Source organism: Dasypus novemcinctus, chromosome 22 (genome assembly GCF_030445035.2).
Source record: "Dasypus novemcinctus isolate mDasNov1 chromosome 22, mDasNov1.1.hap2, whole genome shotgun sequence".
NCBI classification, from domain to species: Eukaryota; Metazoa; Chordata; class Mammalia; order Cingulata; family Dasypodidae; genus Dasypus; species Dasypus novemcinctus.
Genome location: NC_080694.1, coordinates 37424990 through 37443599, shown reverse-complemented (window position 1 = coordinate 37443599; position 18610 = coordinate 37424990). Strand labels below are relative to the sequence as shown.

The following is an 18610-nucleotide window of genomic DNA, read 5'->3' as shown; positions in this document are numbered from 1 at the left end:
TTCTCGTTTTCTCCAACTGGGTCATTACCTATGTCCTACAGCCCTTCTTCTGTACATGCAAGAACATATCTCACCACCCTTCTCAAGGCTCCTGTCTCAGATCTTAAACCCCACCACACTTTTATTCTGTTGTCATATCCCGAAGATGCTTTATTATTATTATTTTTTCACTTTTCCTATCAAAATAATCAGACCTTCAGAAAGTTACTGTGGTGTTGGGAATAAAGTATCATCAAGCAACTGACTGCCCATTTTGAGTATGAGCTTAACTATGGTGAACATAATAGGCGGAGAGCTTTTAAACTAGAAGCTTTATGGTTCTTGGTATGTATTTAAATGACTGCATTTAATTACAATTAATTTCTCCCCAAAGAAACTCACCACTAGAATTATTATCACCACCATCACCAACAGTAGCTAACATTTATTGTGTACTTATTACATGCCAGGCGCTGTAAAATAATCTTTTTTTTTCTTTTTAGGGGGCACCAGGGACTGAACCTGGGACCTTGTATATTTGGGAAGCAGGCACTCAATCACTGAGCTACAACCACTCCTAAAATAATCTTTTAAAATTGGTTCTAATGGTAAATTGATTTTAAAGTTAAAAAACACTGGGGTTCAGAGAGGTAAAGTAACTTGTTCAGAATCCCATTAACCCAGTAAGTGACAAAGTCAGGACCTGAACTTGGGGCTGCCTCCAAAGCACGGTTGTAACCACCACACTATCATGCTTCACAGCATCGAGAAATGGCATATTCTTCTCCTTGTAAGATGTGTTGAGAAATAAGAAAAGAAAATGACAAGGACAGCCATTGCAGGTCAACGACTTCCAGAACCGTGGTACAGTCTCAGGAATCTGGGATCAATCTGACCACATAAGGATTTGTTTATGGAGAGGGGTGAGCTGAGGTTTTGCATTCCAATTACTAACGATGACAAACTGGAACAAGGGCACTTGCCATATGGCAATTCTGGTCTACTCTTTTGGTAAAAACAATAATATAAGCAAACCAAGACACAGGGGATCTGGTTCTTACAGAAGCCAGTGTTTAAAGTATTTTTTAAGTAAAACTGAACAAAATAATTGGCTTCCTATCTTTTGCAACAGATTCATTTATGGCAAATTATTAAAACTTATAAATGGTATTAAGAAAGTTGCCTGTTTAAATAAAAATGTTTGATCCTTTCACAACAGAACATCATAAAAAAATTTCAAATGGAACAAGGAATAAAAATTTTAATAATAAACAACCTAAGAGGAATGTGAATTCATATGATCTTGTGATGGAAATTGACTTTTTAAATGTAAAAGCAAGGGGGGAATTAAAAAAAAGTTAGATGTGACTCTATATAAAAAATAAATTCTCCATGTCCCAAACACCATAAAGAATAAAAAATGGCAGATAATTTGAAAAAATAATTATAACAAATATGAGATATGTGCGGAAATGGACTAGTGTTCTGATTATACAAATAGCTTAATAATTGATATAGGAAAATAATAATAAATGCTCCTCACTCCCAATATTTTTGAACAATTAACAGAGGAACACAATGATTAACCAATACATGGAAAGTTTCTATTTCATCAATCATTTAAAAAAATAAAGATGCTGTGATATTTATGTAAATAAAATAACTTCTCCATGTCAAACAAGCATTAAAATGTTAAAATAATATTTGACAAGAACAGAATTCTCTGAGTACATGCATGCATGCTAAGTATACACATTAAAAAGGAAGGCTAGAAAATAGATATAAAAAAGTAAACAGTGCCTAACTCTGGGTAGTAGAATTTTCTTCCTTATATTTTTCTTTCCTAAAATAATGATTCATTACTTTTAATACCAAAATCCAACACTTTCAATATGAAAGAATGAAAGAAAAAAGAAAGAGGAAAGGAAGGAGAATTTTTAGTCTTTGAGAGGCTAGGGGGTGGACAAAAAGTTTGGCATGACCCTTCTATGGGACACAATCTGAATGTAGAACAATTTAAGACAGATTTGTCATACATTCCTGAATCAGGGAGACTTTGGATTCAGAGATAAAAATGCAATAGAGTAAGTGATATATATGAAAATATTCTCCTCCTTATACCATCAATTTTTATTTGCTATGTTAGCTATTGGGCTCATTTTACACATGGATTGTTTAGATCTATTTTTCATGACAATGCAATATTTTATGTGATATTTTAACATGCATATTTACATTGTTTTAATTGGGGGTGGGAAGCAGTTTAAAACCTAGCCAAAGTCATAAATAAATACAAAGTTTTGAAATTACTGATGTTGTCAAATTTTAAGGTTTATATTTACTGATTAAAAAAAAGAACTAAAATCACCATCTAACTAAAATCATTAGCCACTCAAGGAAGTATACCAACAGATCATAATAGCTATTTTTCACAGCTGCTTGAAAGTGTGTCAGGACGGTGAAATGGAATTTTAATTAAATAAATATGGAATTATGAGTACAATAACTGCCTTGCCATTTTTACATTATGGCGCAAGTTAGAGGGGAGAAAATCTCCTCTTTTTACAGCAGTAATCACAAAGTCTAAGTAAGAATTTCATTTAAAATAGGTGGTATAAATACAATAAATAAATATATAAATCTGGTCCTATGTTATGGTTCTAATATCAGACCTCCGTTTGGTACCCTCAGTGGCTTAGCAAACCCAACAAGAGGGCAGGGCAGACCCCAAGAGCTTGGGCGATCCTAAGGCCTTGGGAAGGGCTCCAACCAGAAACGGTACAAGTCATGACAGCACCACCTGCCTGGGGGTTCCAGGCTAAAATCTCTGAGAGACATTTGTTTCCTGAGAAGCACTTGAAACAGCTTTGATTTGAAGGTCACAGAGAGACCTTGAAATTTGGTTTTCTATTACCTCTTACGATTTTTCCATCTCAAATATCCACATTGATCTCCTTTACTTAAACTATGCTAAGAATAGCTTCTATTCAGACTAGTCTTCTCAAGAATTTGATCTGTTTAATATAGCCAGATATATTCCCATATCCCTTATCAGACATGATATATGGCATTATTGGGGATACATATTTAAATAGTCTCTTGCAGTAAGAATCCTAAAACTAATAAGTTCAATGCATAAGTATCAGGCCTTTGCTAATTTAATCTAGGTTAAAAAAATAGACTTCTAAATATAACCAACTCTTCTCCCTTTCCTCTCCAAAATGCTCCTCACACCCTCTTCTCATAGCCTTCTTCCTCTCATTTTGGAAAGGTGGGTTTTGGCCTGAGAGATGAGCAGAGGTCAGGTCTAGTTTTAAAAACTGTGTGTACTTTGTATTGTACTGGAATTTGGACCCCAAGGGGTGGACTCATTCTATGGAGGAGACACCACCCCACAGAGGCTAAATTGATTTCCCTAGCATACAAAACTGAAAAGCATCTGCAAATTTAATGAGGTTTTTTCCAATGTGCCATTTTAGGAAATGCTGATCAAAATACTGTTCAAATTGCATTCAGATTTGCAGGACTTAATTTACATATGATATCCTTTCTTAATTTAAATGCACTGGATATATCCAATGAAATTAATTTAATGAGGCTTGTCTTAAGTGGGATGCCCCAGTGCTGGGATACTCTGATCTGTATTTATCATGTCTGCATAATTCTTCCTTCTCAGAGAGGACCTACAGGAGATCTTTGTTCTCATTCCATTTTTCCAGCTTTAAATAAGTTACACAGGGAAGTGGACTTGGCTCAATGGATAGGGCGTCTGCCTACCACATGGGAGGTCCACGGTTCAAACCCTGGGCCTCCTTGACCCATGTGGAGCTGGCCCACACATAGTGCTGATGTGCGCAAGGAGTGCCGTGCCACACAGGGGTGTCCCCTTCATAGGGGAGTGCCATGCGCAGGGAGTGCACCCAGCACAAAAGAAAGTCCAGTCTGCCCAGGAATGATGCCACAAACACCAAGAGGTGACGTAGCAAGATGACGCAACAAAAAGAAACAGATTCCTATGCTGCTGACAAGAAAAGAAGCGGACACAAAAGAACACACAGTGATTGGACACAGAGAGCAAACAACTGGGGTGGGGGGGAGGGGGAAAGGAGAGAAATAAATAAATCTTTAAAAAAAAAAAGTTACACAGGGAGGGCAAAGAAAAACAGGTGAAAGCATAAGGGAAGTTTCCTTACAATGTTATTCCAAATGACAGTTACCAGACACATAACACTGGAGGAGAAGGTCTTATTTCCAGATTCAGGAAATTATGTTTGTTCCATAAGACATCAACCCTTTCTAAAACAAAACAAAACAAAAAAAAGCAAAAAATCAACTATTCTCTAGTTATGAACATTTGTGGAATAATTATATCAAGGCACAACAAGGGAAACCTAAAGAAATACAGTGACCCAGATAAAAAGTTATCTTCTGCCATTGAATTTACTGACCCCAGGTCTTCCTAATAGCCAAATCCAACCAGCCTTAGTATGTGTTCTAACAGCCTTATATTATCTTGCTCCTGCAAGAGACCTTGCCTTCCATAGCCTTTATTTATCCCATCTCCTTGGTTCCTTCACTCTTTCTTTCTTTAACTCCTAAATATTATTTTCCATTAGTCTGCCAGGGCTACTATGAAAAAGAGCACATATTCCTTGGGATTTCTCAGCTTGCCTCTCTGCCTCCATCACATGGCCTCCTCCTGTGTCTTTCTCTGACTTCAGCCTTTAATTGACTGTGTCTGAAATTGTTTTTTTCTTTTTTAGTTATTGAAGTATATCACATATACATAAATATACATAAACAGTAAGTGTATAGTAACAGTTGTGAACTTACAAAACAAACATCCATAACATCAGACAGGGATATCATACCTCATCCTACCAATAATACCTTGCATTGCTGTGAAATATTTTTAACTAATGATTAAAGAGCATCCTACCAAAATATTACTACCAACCAAAGTATCCTACATTTGGTGTATTTCCCCCTCAGCCCACCCTATTATTATTATTATTTTTATATCATTTATATATGAATATACTAAACTATAAGTGTACAGCAAAAGTTGTGAACTTACAGTTTCTAGTCACATGGATTAAGGTCCACCCTGATTCAGTTTGGCCTCATCTAAATAGAACCTTTGAAGATCCTATGCACAAATGAGACCACTCCTTAACTACAATAATAATAACATCTTCAAAGGACCTGTTCACAAGTGGGTTCACACCCATGGGAACACGGATTAAGACCTGGACATGTCTTTTGTAGGGGACATGGTTCAAGCCCCAAACATCTGCTTCTTTCAGCAAGTGCCCTGCCACCGTCTCAATTCAAACTCTCATCGCCACTTCTGCTTGTTTCCCTACCTCCTACCTCACTCTTTGCCAACATGGCCTCCACAGGCAAGACAAAATGGTCATTTTTAAAAAGGCAAGTATTTGAATCAGTTCAATAACTGTCCCCATTTTCTGCCAGATAAATCCACATTGTTTATCAGGGAATGCAAGGCCTTTAAAATCTAGCCCTTCCGAACTCTCCAGCTTCATCTCCTCTTACTCTGCCATGCTCCCTCTATCACAGTCGAACTCAATGACGCTCATGCTTTCATCTTGACGTCTTCAAAAATGCTGCCCTCTCTGCCTAGACTATCTCGGCCTCTTCCACATCTAATTCCTACTTGCCTTTCAAGATGCAGTGAACTGAACCATGATCTGTCAATGTTTCTTGAGCATTTAAGGCAGAGTTAGGGGCCACCCCTCTTTGAGATCATGGTGCTTGTCTCATTTAAGACACTTTTCACAATGGATTGCAAATATCTGTGTGCATTTACCTCCTATTAGACTGAGCTCCTCTAGGATAGTAGCTCACTGAAAAAAATCATTTTTGTATCTCCAGGTCCTAAATACCATAAAAAGCAGTATCTCACCCATGGTAAGTGTTCAATGCAAGTTCACATGAATAAATGAGTCACAACTGATAAGAAGAAAAAAACATTTTCAGTTCATACTGAATAGAAATAGTTTGATTCACAAGAGCAAAACCATCTCACCCTTAGATACTCCAGAATTCTGACATGGAAGCTTATCACTTCAGCCTGCCATTTCTTCCTTCTTGCCTTTTCCAAAGCCAAAAGTCTTCAGTCATGTACTTTAGGACTCATTCGGTCTCACCTGACAGAAACTCACCTTAAGCCTCCCTTGTTTGGGCCCTGAGCCCACTCCTGTCTCCAAGGTGGAGGCTGCGAGGCACCCTAGGCCAGCAGCTCACCACTGAGCTGCCAGGCAACTCAGCTAATTGCTTGGCTGCAACATCAGGTCTCAAATCCCAGGAAGCTGGTTTCCCACACTTCTCTGTGAGCAGTGCCTGGATTTCTACCCTAAGCCCAGCTCCTCTGTGCCTGCCTGTGTGCATCCATGGAGACTTCCCTGGTACATACTGAATGCATGGCCCTCTAGCAAACGCCTCCCACGAGGCAGACTCTCTGCATCTTGGGTGACCTGTGGACCACTGGCTGATATCTGGGAACACTACTTGTCTTTTCTCCTGGAGAGGATTTCTCACCTGCCCTTGCCTTCTTTAGCACACCTTCCTGGCTCTTGCCTGAGCCTCAGTTATGACCAACTTAAGGAAAAGAATGAGATCAAGAGAAATACAGAGCTGGCATCTTGCACTGCTCCAGCCAGCACCCCATGGGAGGGGGCTTTTCTTGCTCAGCCAGGCGAGGAACCCTGTTGGGCGGGCCCAGCTCTGCTTTTCAGAAATTGAATTTTTGAGGTATGGCTCTAAAAGGTCTCACCTGGTGTGTCCTTGAGACTTCTTTATTAATCACCAGTCCTTCGTTAGAGACTTAATTCCCCAATTTATAATTAGGACAACTATTTCCCTGAGGCTGTGTAGGGAAAGGCCACGAAGACAGTATCATTAAAAGTGAGAGCTATAGTCCATTCAAGGCATAGTCAACTGGGGTGTGGAAAGAACTAGGGTAACTGATATGGGTATAAACATTGGGGTGGGCAGGATTGGTGGGGGGAGCTCCCACTGCCAGCTCTGTACCAAAATTTGGTTGTTGTGATGGTTAGTTTCATTTGTCAGTTTGCCTGGGTTATGGAGTCCAGTTCTTTGGTCAAGCAAGAATGGCCTGATTGTGAGCTGCTGAGGGTAGTTTGTAGATGGATTAGCACATAGAGTCAGTTGACTGCATCTGTAGCTGATTATATCTACGGCTCATTGCATCTACAATCAAAAAAGGGGCTTGTCCTTAATAAGTTGGTCGATGGTCTTAAAGGTCAGAAACAAAGATTTTGGAAGTCAGAAAGAAGAATTTCTGCCTCAACTTTCCCTGAGAAATTCAGACTCACCTTCAAAATCATCTTTATTGGAGCTTCCAGCTTATGGCCTGCCCCATGGAATTTCAACTTTTGTTTCTCTAGAAAACCCTGACTAATACAGAGGTAGTGACTGTGATCTAGGGGAGCAAATTTAAAGACCCCAAACAATTCAGGGCCGGGGGAGGGGCTGCCCTCCCCATCCCATTTCTGTGCTTCTGGGGCTTCCTGTGCCTCTGAAGGCGGCTGGCTCTCCATGCGTTGTAACTCAATTAAACGTGACAGCAGGGGTGGGGAAGGGAAGCCTCCGGGGGAGGGAGTCGCTCTCACCCTGCACCTTGCGAGCGCTCTACTTCTACACCACAAGATGGTGCCCAGAGCATCCAATGAAGACAACACCCAAGATGCCCCCTCCCCCTAAAGGCTGCTAATTAAAGGTTAAGGAGAAATGAATGACTCCATTGTTGCTTTGGATCAGGAAAGAGATGACTTGCTCAGCTCCTGGCGTTCTCCCTGTTGTCATGCATCTTCCCTGACCTGGGAAGAGAGACTACTTGGGCCTCGTGGGGGGCGGGGGCACCGAAGGTAACCCCAAAGAATTCTTCAGGCAATGATGCGCTGGGGATGAGCAAGGTATTCAGGGGCTGAACTATAAGCGTTGTCATTTGTCTAAGGCTGGTGGCAAATGGCGCTGTGCGACCGTGATAAAGTAGCTCCCTCAGGCAACGCTTTAAAACCAGGCTCTGGGACTGAGGGAAGGGAGGGAAGAGAGGAGGAAAAAAATATCCAGCCTAAAAATAGCTCACTTGGAATTGCTTTCTTGGCTGTCTGAACCACAACAATAAAAGTTCTTAGACCCATATCACCACCATTGCAATAAAAATGGAAAATAAAAAAAGCGGAAGAAGCCAGTTGTGCTCTAAAGCAGGGCTGGCCACTCCTGCCATCTCCTGGGTAAGGCAGGCCACCGGTGTCAAGGGGCCACAACTTCGGACAAGCTCCCTGCACCCAGGGCTCTCCCAAGACCAGCCCAATGAGAGAGTTAAGCAGGAGTGGGTTCTCCACTGTTGGTCAATCTTTAGGTCCCAATAGCTACCCCCAGCATTTTCCCAAGCTACTACCCAGACAACAGCCTGCTGACTGCACAACTCTGCTGCCTGGCCAGCATCTCGGCCATTTTACAAGCATTTTGGTGTTTTCTGATTTAAAACTTACTTCTTAAGTTGTAGGAAAAACATGCATCATTGCAGGACAGCAATTTTATACAAACACCCATCTATTTAAACACCACTCACCCCTGCCCCCCACAGATACACATAGGCCATTTTCCCCCACAGGGATATAAATATATATTTATACGCACACACAAATATATATGCATGGGTACAAATAAGCTATTTCACCCTGCAGGGGTTAAAAATGCTATCTGGAAGGTGCTTTAGCACTTTTTTCACTACCCCTCATACTTCTTATCTCAGTTTAAAGGTACTTCCTCAGAGAGGGCTTTTCTGTCAGTTCTTTGATTATGCTTAGCGGATTTTTCCTTTATAATACTTATGACAACTTTGTGTAATTATTTATTTACTACCTGCCTCTCCCACGAGACTGTAGACTCCTCAAGGAAGAGCTAAGTTTGAGTTGAACATACTTAATTCCTAGGACCTAATATAGGGGTTGGTGTATGGTAAATGCTTAACAAATATTTACTGAGACCAACAAACAGCTTTTGTTCCACAAAAGGCTTATTCTGCCTCTCTCATCTGTTTCTAGAATGTGGTATAGTAAGAAATCACTTTCAAAAACAATACTGAAAAACTGCAAAGATCTTTAAAACACTCTTTAAAATCCTTTCTTTATTAGGCAGGAAAGACAAAAATGCATATTATAGCAAGATTTTCAGAAAGGATTGATATAAAAAGGATTTTTTTGATAAGCTATTTGTTTACTATAAAATTCAGAAGACATTTTATCTCTTAAGCTTTGGGTTTAACAGCAAAATGTTATACGTTTCCATATGCCATTTGTCACAAAGAGACAGTAAAGAATACAGAAAGCTGTTTACTTACTTTGGATGTTGAAACTTGTCTATAAGGTCCACCTTTTCCACCAGGTCTCCTCCAATTGTTCGGACTAAGTCATAGAAATCATTCTCTGCGTAATTCTCAGAAGGCAACCAGAATGAAATGTCATTTATCAGAGCAGGGTATTTGCTAAGAGGCTAACAAAACAAGAAGAAAAAATAGATTGACTTGTTAGTTGGATGTTTAAATATTTCACGGAAAGTTTCACTTGGCTAATTAGGAAAAGCTGGTAAAACATTATTTTATCACTTGAATTTTTAGGAGCAAAATGAACTTAAAAGATTAATCAATATTTAAAATGAGCAAATACCATATGACTGTTACAGATTCTTTTCACATTCATGTGCATCATTACCATATATTATATTTATATCCCTGTTAATGTTCAGTTTAGTATAAAGCAGTTTGAACATATATTTTCATTTTTCCCATTTGAATACTAGAGGAAGAAAGTTCACATTTAATTTAACAGGCAATTCATTAACTCCTATGTTATTTTCAGGAAGTCATTTTAATAGAGAAATAAGTAGGGGCTTGTCAAAATTGATATTGCAATTAGTAATGTCACTATTTGTTAGTATGTTTAATTATTAAAATAAAGGACTGGGTTGATAAGTAGTCAATTAGGGAGCTATATTTTTAAAGATGCAGTAAGTACAAATGCAGTCATTTCCCCCATTTTATCCCTTTTTTTCCCCAATTTGTCAGAGCTCAGTGGTTCACCATTATATTGAAAAGTCTTTTAATATTAGAATTAGTTTTTTGTAAATAAGTCAATTTTATTGATATATATTATTAAAAGATAAATATATCCAAAGTGTGCAATCAATAGTTTTCAGAAAAGTATAATCACAGTTGAGCATTCATCACTCATTTTTAGAGCATTTTCATTATTCTAGTAATTATACAAAAAAACAAAAACCAAACAAACAAAACTCCACCCCTCAATCTTTCTATGCTTCCCCTGCCATACATAGCTGCTATTCTGTTTTCTTCTCTCTAGTATATTTGTATTTATATTTTGTAAAAATAGTCTTATATATGTAGTATCAGCCATATTCATATTTTACGTGAGGTTTCACTATGTTTTTCAGTCCCATGTTACATTTTTTATCTTTCCTTCAGTAATATAAATGTCCTTCAGATTTCCCTTTCAGCCACTATCATACCCATATAACAGCTCTGCTAGTCATAAACAGCATGATGTGCACTCACCCTTTCCATCTATCTCCAAAAATTTACAAACAACTTTTTTTTTAATTAAAATTATTTATTTTTACGAATTACATTCAAAAAATACGAGGTCCCAATCAACCCCACCGCCCCCACCCCCCACTCCCCCCACAGCAACACTCTCTCCCATTATCATGAGACATCCATTGCACCCAGTATGTACATCTCTGAACATCACTGCACCCCGTAGTCAATGGTCCACATCATAGCCCACACTCTCCCACGTTCCATCCAGTGGGCCCTGGGGGGGTCTACAATGTCCTGTAATTGTCCGTGAAGCACCACCCAGGACAACTCCACGTCCCGAAAACGCCTCCACATCTCATCTCTTCCTCCCATTCCCCAAACCCAGCAGCCACCATGGCTACCCTTCCCACACCCATCCCACATTTTCTCTGTGGACATTGGATTGGTTGTGTCCATTGCACATCTATGTCAAGAGGGGGGCTTAGATTCCACATGGATACTGGATGCACTCCTCCTGCTTTCAGTTGTAGACACTCTAGGCTCCATGGTGTGGTGGTTGACCTTCTTCAACTCGATGTTAGCTGAGTGGGGTAAGTCCAATAAATCAGAGTGTAGGAGCTGAAGTCTGTTGAGGCTCTGGGCCTGGGTGTCTTATTATCAATCCAGAGATTCAAATCCCCTAAATATATCTTAAACCCCTACAAACAACTTTTAACCAACTTTGCACAGATTAACCATCAGCTTTCTATTCTCTACCCTCTTTCTACTTTCTGGTGACCTATATTCTAATTATTAATTCCATGAGTTTACATTATATATATATATATTTCTTTTTTTAAATGGATGCTTAAATTTTTTTCTCTTTGTTTTATTATCTTTTTTAAAAGATACATAAATCACATAAAATGTTATGTTAAAAAATATAAGAAGTTCCCATATACTCCACTCCCCACACCCTCCACTCTTCCCACATCAACAATTTTTTTCATTAGTGTGATGAGAATTAAGTTTTTAACAGTTACTGCATTTTTTAATGTGGCTTACACATCTGTACATCAAAACTATATATATAGGTCTTATTTTTTAAGTTACTGACACAATAAAGATAGTTTTGTTAAATTCCTCATTATAGAACTGTGAAATTCTAAGGGAATATCTGCTAAAGCTATCCAGTTGTTAAAAGGGAAGTTTTATAAATTGATTCATATCAAGTTTGGTACAAACGCTTTGGTGAATCACTGATCAAAACAGAATAAAACTTTCAAAATGGCAAAAATTCTCTGAAGAACCAAATACTGAAAAATAAACAATTATTCAACTTGAAATATCAATAAAGTTGTCAAACAAGTCCATCAGTTTAGAACACACATTTCAAATGTGAATGTGACAAAGTTACAATCCAGGTGCTCTTGCAAAAATATCCTAGTTTTTCTCCCCTAGAGTAAAGCCACTGAGCTGTGATAAACAACGCATGTATCGGTGAAACGATACGAGTCAATAGGGGTTCAGTGGTGATGGAGGAAAATCCTTTTACAAGTTGCTTTTCCTGTTGCCCCTTGAGGAACACGGAACTGCACTGCACTAAGGCACTGCTTAGATAAATGGTTGGTAGTGCTGAGAATCAGCATGAAATGTCCTCCTCAGCCACTCTAAGACACTGAGGCCAAACCCTGGATGTGAGGCAAGTGACAGAATGGGGAGAAGGTGCCCCACAGAGCCGCCGAGTCAGCATTCCACAGACAACAGTCGATGTGATAGTACAGTCAGCTACAAGAAGTCTCCCCCCAACACAGTGCTCTAAGACAGGAGGAGAATAAAGTGCTGACTTCTGAAGTTTAAAGAATATTGTAGCAAATACAGCTTTAAAAATCATGGACTCACAAGGAATATCTTCAACTACAAGTAAAACAATTCCATTCCTCTGCCCCATAATGTCTATGTCCCTTCTCAGTCTGAAGAAGTCAGAGTGGACATCGTCCCACATCCCTCAAGACTGAGGACTAAACAACAAAAAATGGGGGAGGGGGACGGTGTAACCACTGACTAACGTGGGTTTATTGTTATTGTAATTATTGTCTTGTGTTAACCAAGTAATTTGTAAAGTTGATAAAAAAATAAATATAACAAAAACAACAACAAAACCATGGAGTTAAAAAAGAAAAACTCACAAACAACTTACTGTAAGGCAAACCTGGCTCAAGCTAGCAAATTGTAGTAAGTTTAACCAAAGGAAGAAGCAGTCTCTTTTTGCCAAATTCTTGAACAAATGCACTAAACTACTTCCAGTTTCCCTCCCTTCCTACCCCTCCTTCCATTCTTATGCTCCCAGAGTGTGCTCCTTCTGTAAGTCACTTTCAAAGCGCTTCCCATAGTGGTAATGACTTTTGCCATTCCTTACCTCAGGGCTGTCTTCCTGTATGTTACAATTCTTGAGGGTGGGGTGTGTAGCTCTCTTTTCACCTCTGAATCTCTACTACCTTGTACTGTCCTGTTACAGATATTCTATTGGAACAAATTCCAGCTCTGCCTTCTGTAAGCAGTGACATACACTAGAGTCCTTCAACTCAACTGTTCCTTCTGTTTGAAGCAGACCAGTTACTGAACAAACCAGGTGAATGAGGACTGGAGTCTTCTCTCCATCTCTTCCTTATGCTGCAATGAGGCAACGGTGAACATGAGGAATGACAAAGAGGTTGGAGCTACACAGGAAAGTGACCTGATAGGGATGTGATAATTCATAATCACAGGATTGTGGAATTTTAGAACTGGAAAGGACCTTAAATGGCATCTAATACCTTTTGTGTTTTTGTATTTCTTTTCTTGATCTAGAAAGAGCTATGTCTATTTTATTAGCTTTATCAAGTAATCACATATTGGTTAGTTCTTTTGTTGATCCTCTCTATAATTCTTGTTTGTGTTTTAAAGAATTGAAAAGATATGCCAACAAGAAGGACAAGTTAGAGAACCTGGACAAATTCTTAGAAACATATAAGCAGCCTACATTGATGAAAGAAGCAATTGATGATCTCAACAAACCAATCACAAGTAAAGAGATAGAATCAGTCATTGAAAACCTCCCAACTAAGGATGGCCAAATGGCTTCACAGGTGAGTTCTACCAAACATTCTGGAAAGAGCTAACACCAATCTTGCTTAAACTCTTCCAAAAAATCAAAATAAAGGAACATTGCCTAACTCATTACCATAATACCAAATGGCTTCACAGGTGAATTCTACCAAACACTCCAAAAAAACTAACACCAATCTTGCCTAAACACTTCCAAAAAATCAAAATAGAAGGAACATTACCTAACTCATTACCTTAATACCAAAGTCAAACAAAAACACGGCAAGAAAGGAAAATTATAGACCAATCTCTCTAATGAACCTAGATGCTAAAATCTTCAACAAAATACTTGCTAATCATATTGAACAACGCATCAAATGAATTCTACACCATGACCAAGTGGGTTTCATTCCTGGTATGCAAGGATGCTTCAACATAAGAAAATCAATCAATGTAATACACTATGTAAACAGATTGAAGGAAAAAATCACAGTCATATCTATAGATGCACAAAAAGCGACAAAATACAGCATGCTTTCCTGATAAGACCATTGCAAAAGATAGGAATAGAAGGAAACATTCGGAACATGATAAAGGGTATATATGAAGAGCCCATAGCCGACATTATTTACAATGGTGAAATCCTAAAATTTTTCCCTCTAAGATCAGGAACAAGACAAGGATGCCCACTATCATCCCTCCTATTTAACACTGTGTTAGAAGAACATACTTGAGCACTGAGGCAAGAAGCAGATATAAAAAGCATCCAAATCGGAAAGGAAGAAATAAAAATTTCACTATTTTGCAGACGACATGACCCTATACATAGAAAGCCCTGAGAAATCTATAGCAAAGCTTCTACAACTTATGAGTTCGGTAAAGTCGCAGGTTATAAGATCAATGTGCAAAAATCAGTAGCATTTCTGTACACCAATAATGAGCAATCTGAAGAGGAAATCAAGAAAAAAATATCATTTACAACAGTAAATTAAAAAATCAGGGAAACGGACTTTGGCCCAGTGGTTAGGGCATCCGTCTACCACATGGGAGGTCCACGGTTCAAACCCTGGGCCTCCTTGACCCGTGTGGAGCTGGCCCATGTGCAGTGCTGATGCGCGCAAGGAGTGCCGTGCTACACAGGGGTGTCCCCCGCGTAGGGGAGCCCCACGCGCAAAGGAGTGTGCCCGTGAGGAGAGCCGCCCAGCGTGAAAAGAAAGAGCAGCCTGCCCAGGAATGGCGCCACCCACACTTCCCGTGCCGCTGACGACAACAGAAGCGGACAAAGAAACAAGACGTAGCAAATAGACAACAAGAACAGACAACCAGGGGAGGGGGAGAAATAAAATAAATAAATAAATCTTAAAAAAAAAAAAATTCAAATACCTAGAAATAAATTTAACTAAAGATGTAAAAGACTAATACACAGAAAACTACACAACACTGTTAAAGGAAATTAAAGAAGACTTAAATAAATGGAAGTATATTCTCTGTTTATGGAAAGGAAGACTAAATATCATTACGATGTCTATCCTACATGAACAGATTTACAGATTTAAGGCAATCCCAATAAAATGAACACAGCATTTTTTATTGAACTGGAAAAACTAACTACGAAATTTCCTTGGAAAGGAAAGAGGCCCTGAACAGCTAAAGACATATTGAAAAAGAAAAATGAAATCAGAGGAATCACACTACTTGACTTTAAAACATACTACAAAGGATAAAGTGGTCAAAATGGCATGGTATTGGGACAAGGATAGACATACTGACCAATGGAACCAAAACGAGAGTTCTGATATAGATCCTCGCATATATAGTCATCTGATATTTGACAAGGCCACAAAACCCACTCAACTGGGATAGAATGGCCTCTTCAACAAATGGTACTTGGAGAACTGGATATCCATATCCAAAAGAATGAAAGTGGAATACCATCTCACACCTTATACAAAAATCAACTCAAGATGGATGAAAGATCTAAATATAAGAGCCAAGACCATAAAGAACTTGGGAGACAATAAGGGGAAGCACCTACAGGACCTTGTAATAGGAAATGCTTCATGAACTTCACACACAAAGCATGAGCAATGAAAGAAAAAATGGATAAATGGAACCTCCTCAAAATTAAAGCCTTTTGAAACGCAAAGGAGTTTATCAAGAAAGTGAAAAGACAGCCTACCCAATGGGAGAAAATATTTGGTAACCACATATCTGATAGGAGTCTAATATCCAGCACATATAAAGAAATCCTATACCTCAAAAATAAAAAGACAAACAACCCATTTAAAAAAATTGGCAAGAGATTTAAACAGATGCTTCTCCAAAGAAGAAATATAAATGGCTAAAAAGCACATGAAAAGATGCTCAACATCACTAGCTATTAGGGAAATGCAAATCAAAACTACAATGAGGCGGCGGAGTTGGCCTGGTGGTTAGGGTGTGCGTTTACCACATGGGAGGTCCACGGTTCAAACCCCAGGCCTCCTTGACCCCTGTGAAGCTGGCCCACGCGCAGTGCTGATGCGCGCAAGGAGTGCCCTGCCACGCACGGGTGTCCCCCACGTAGGGGAGTGCCACGTGTAAGGAGTGCGCCCGGTAAGGAGAGCCGCCCAGCGCAAAAGAAAATGCAGCCTGCCCAGGAATGCCACACACACGGACAGCTGACACAACAAGATGACGCAACAAAAAGAAACACAGATTCCCGTGCTGCTGACAACAACAGAAGCGGACAAAGAAGATGCAGCAAAAAGACACAGAGAACAGACAACTGGGGTGGGGGGGAAGGGGAGAGAAATAAGTAAATAAATCTTAAAAAAAAAATACAGTGAAATATCAGCTTATACCCATTGGAATGGCAACTATTAAAAAAACAGAGGCTACAAGTGTTGGAGAGGATGTGGAGGAATGGGAACCTTCATCCACTGCTGATGGGAATGTAGAAGGATCCAGCCATTCTGGAGGACAGTTTGGTGGTTCCTCAAAAAACTAGCTATAGATTTGCCATGTGACCCAGCAATTCCACTGCTTGGTATATACCCAGAAGAACTGAAAACAAGGGCACGAATCGATGACATATGCAAACCAATGTTCATAGCAGAATTATTCACTATTGCCAAAAGTTGGAATCAACCCGAATGCCCATCAACAGATGAATGGATTTTAAAAAATATGGTATGTACATACAATGAAATACTACTCAGCTGTAAGAAGGATTATAGTACTTACACATGGGATAACATGGATGAATCTTGAGGACCTTCTGTTAGGTGAAGCAAGTCAGCACTGAAGGACAAATACTACATGACCTATCTGATAAGAATTAAGCAAATCAAGCTGTCTCAGAGAGCTAGAGACTGAAAGATAGGCTTACAAGAAATATGTGGGGAGAGGAAGGTTGTGAGTCAATGCCCACACAGGCGAAATCTATGATAAAGTGGAGGTAAGTAGTTGTGAAGTGAAGGTATAAGCCGGGGGCATAGGGATACTACAGGGTTGGGCTTTGCAGGCTTGATGGGGACTAGGGTTGGGAGTATGGATCAGATGGGCCATGGAATTGGGGGAAGGGCTGGGGGGGAGCAGGTGAACATGGGAGATTGTCAGGTATGTGGTTGAAACTATAATGTTGAGAAAACTCTTTGGAAAATATAATAAGGAAAGGTTATTGGTTTAAGGTGTTTGCTGGGGAGCATCTGGCACAGGGTACACCTGGGGCAGACTTCTAGGGAGTGTGTGAGTGCTCATTTTGTCATAGTGTGTTATATCAGTGGGTGGAGACCCATACAATGAATGGGAAAATGTTATACCCCCATCCTGGGGGGACCTGATATTCTCAAACAGAGGAGTAGGTGTCTCTTGAGAGCATGAGTGGCTCCCAATGGGGGAGGACAGACTAGTCTGTCAAGCCCTCAGCATTGTTGCAAGTATCTATGAAAATCTTGCCCTTCAAGGAGTGAAGTATGGTTGTCGCTGTGAGCCCCAAGGGGTGGGGAAAAGAGGAATAGAATAGATGGAAGAGGGCATAACTGGGGGGCAATGGAAGTGTTCTGCATGATCCTGCAATGATGAATACAGACCATGTTAAATTTCGCCAAAAATTTATAAAAGCATATAGTTTAAAATGCAAACCATAATAGAAACCATAATGGAAACATGGTTATTAGCTATGTTTCAATATCTGTATATCAGTTGCAGCAAATGAAACATCCACATGTAAAAAGATCCTTGCTGGGGAAGGGTGAAAAAGGTTTGATGTTGGGTATATGGGAGTCCCTTATACTCTATATGTGACTTTACTATGACCTAAAACTTTAACGAAAACCTAAAAAAAAAGGTGTAGACACTGAGGAAGAAATGGAAGAGACTGCCTCACCACTGTACCTACAGGGCAACACCTATCACAGTGATGAAAGGCAAAATGTCAAAAAAAATTTATGATATGTTTCATTTTTTAGTACCCCAATTTATCTTTTACTTTATTTTAGTTTTTCTAAATTATTATGTATTCTATTTCTAATCTTTAAACCTATCATTACTATTGCATTTTCCTATTAATTGAACTTGGCTATATATTAGACTTCATTCTTGAAGAAGGTTTGGATCACAGAGGGGTTCAACTATGGCAGGGGAGGAGCATTGATGTGGGGTGTCATTGATGGGAGATGCATGGGTGAGAGGGAGTTCTCCAGGGCATGCATATAAGGTATATAGGTATGTTCGAATGTTCGTTGGGTATTGACATAGTGGGAAACTATGTTACACAACAACTGAGGGAGTGCTGAGTTCCCATTCCAGTGAACTCTGTTGCACTCCCCAGTGGAGCAGCAACAATCCCCCAAATGCAAGGACAAAGACAAGTGAAGAAGGATGGTCCAATGATGGGCCCTTGATACTGATGACTATGCTTATGAGGCTATGTGCTTGAAATCTCAATCTCAACTAGGCCTAGAGCAGCAGGGTGCC

General features: G+C 39.5%; 1 protein-coding gene across 2 annotated transcripts in view; it reads right to left on the bottom strand.

The window, feature by feature from the left end:
- FARS2 (phenylalanyl-tRNA synthetase 2, mitochondrial) overlaps positions 1–18610 on the bottom strand; it is a 596483-nt gene that overhangs the window by 148037 nt on the left and 429836 nt on the right. For both annotated transcript variants that reach the window (XM_004479208.3, XM_071210957.1), the window contains one exon: positions 9371–9522. In XM_004479208.3, the coding sequence (XP_004479265.1) occupies positions 9371–9522 (152 nt within the window). The remainder of the gene's footprint in view (positions 1–9370; positions 9523–18610) is intronic.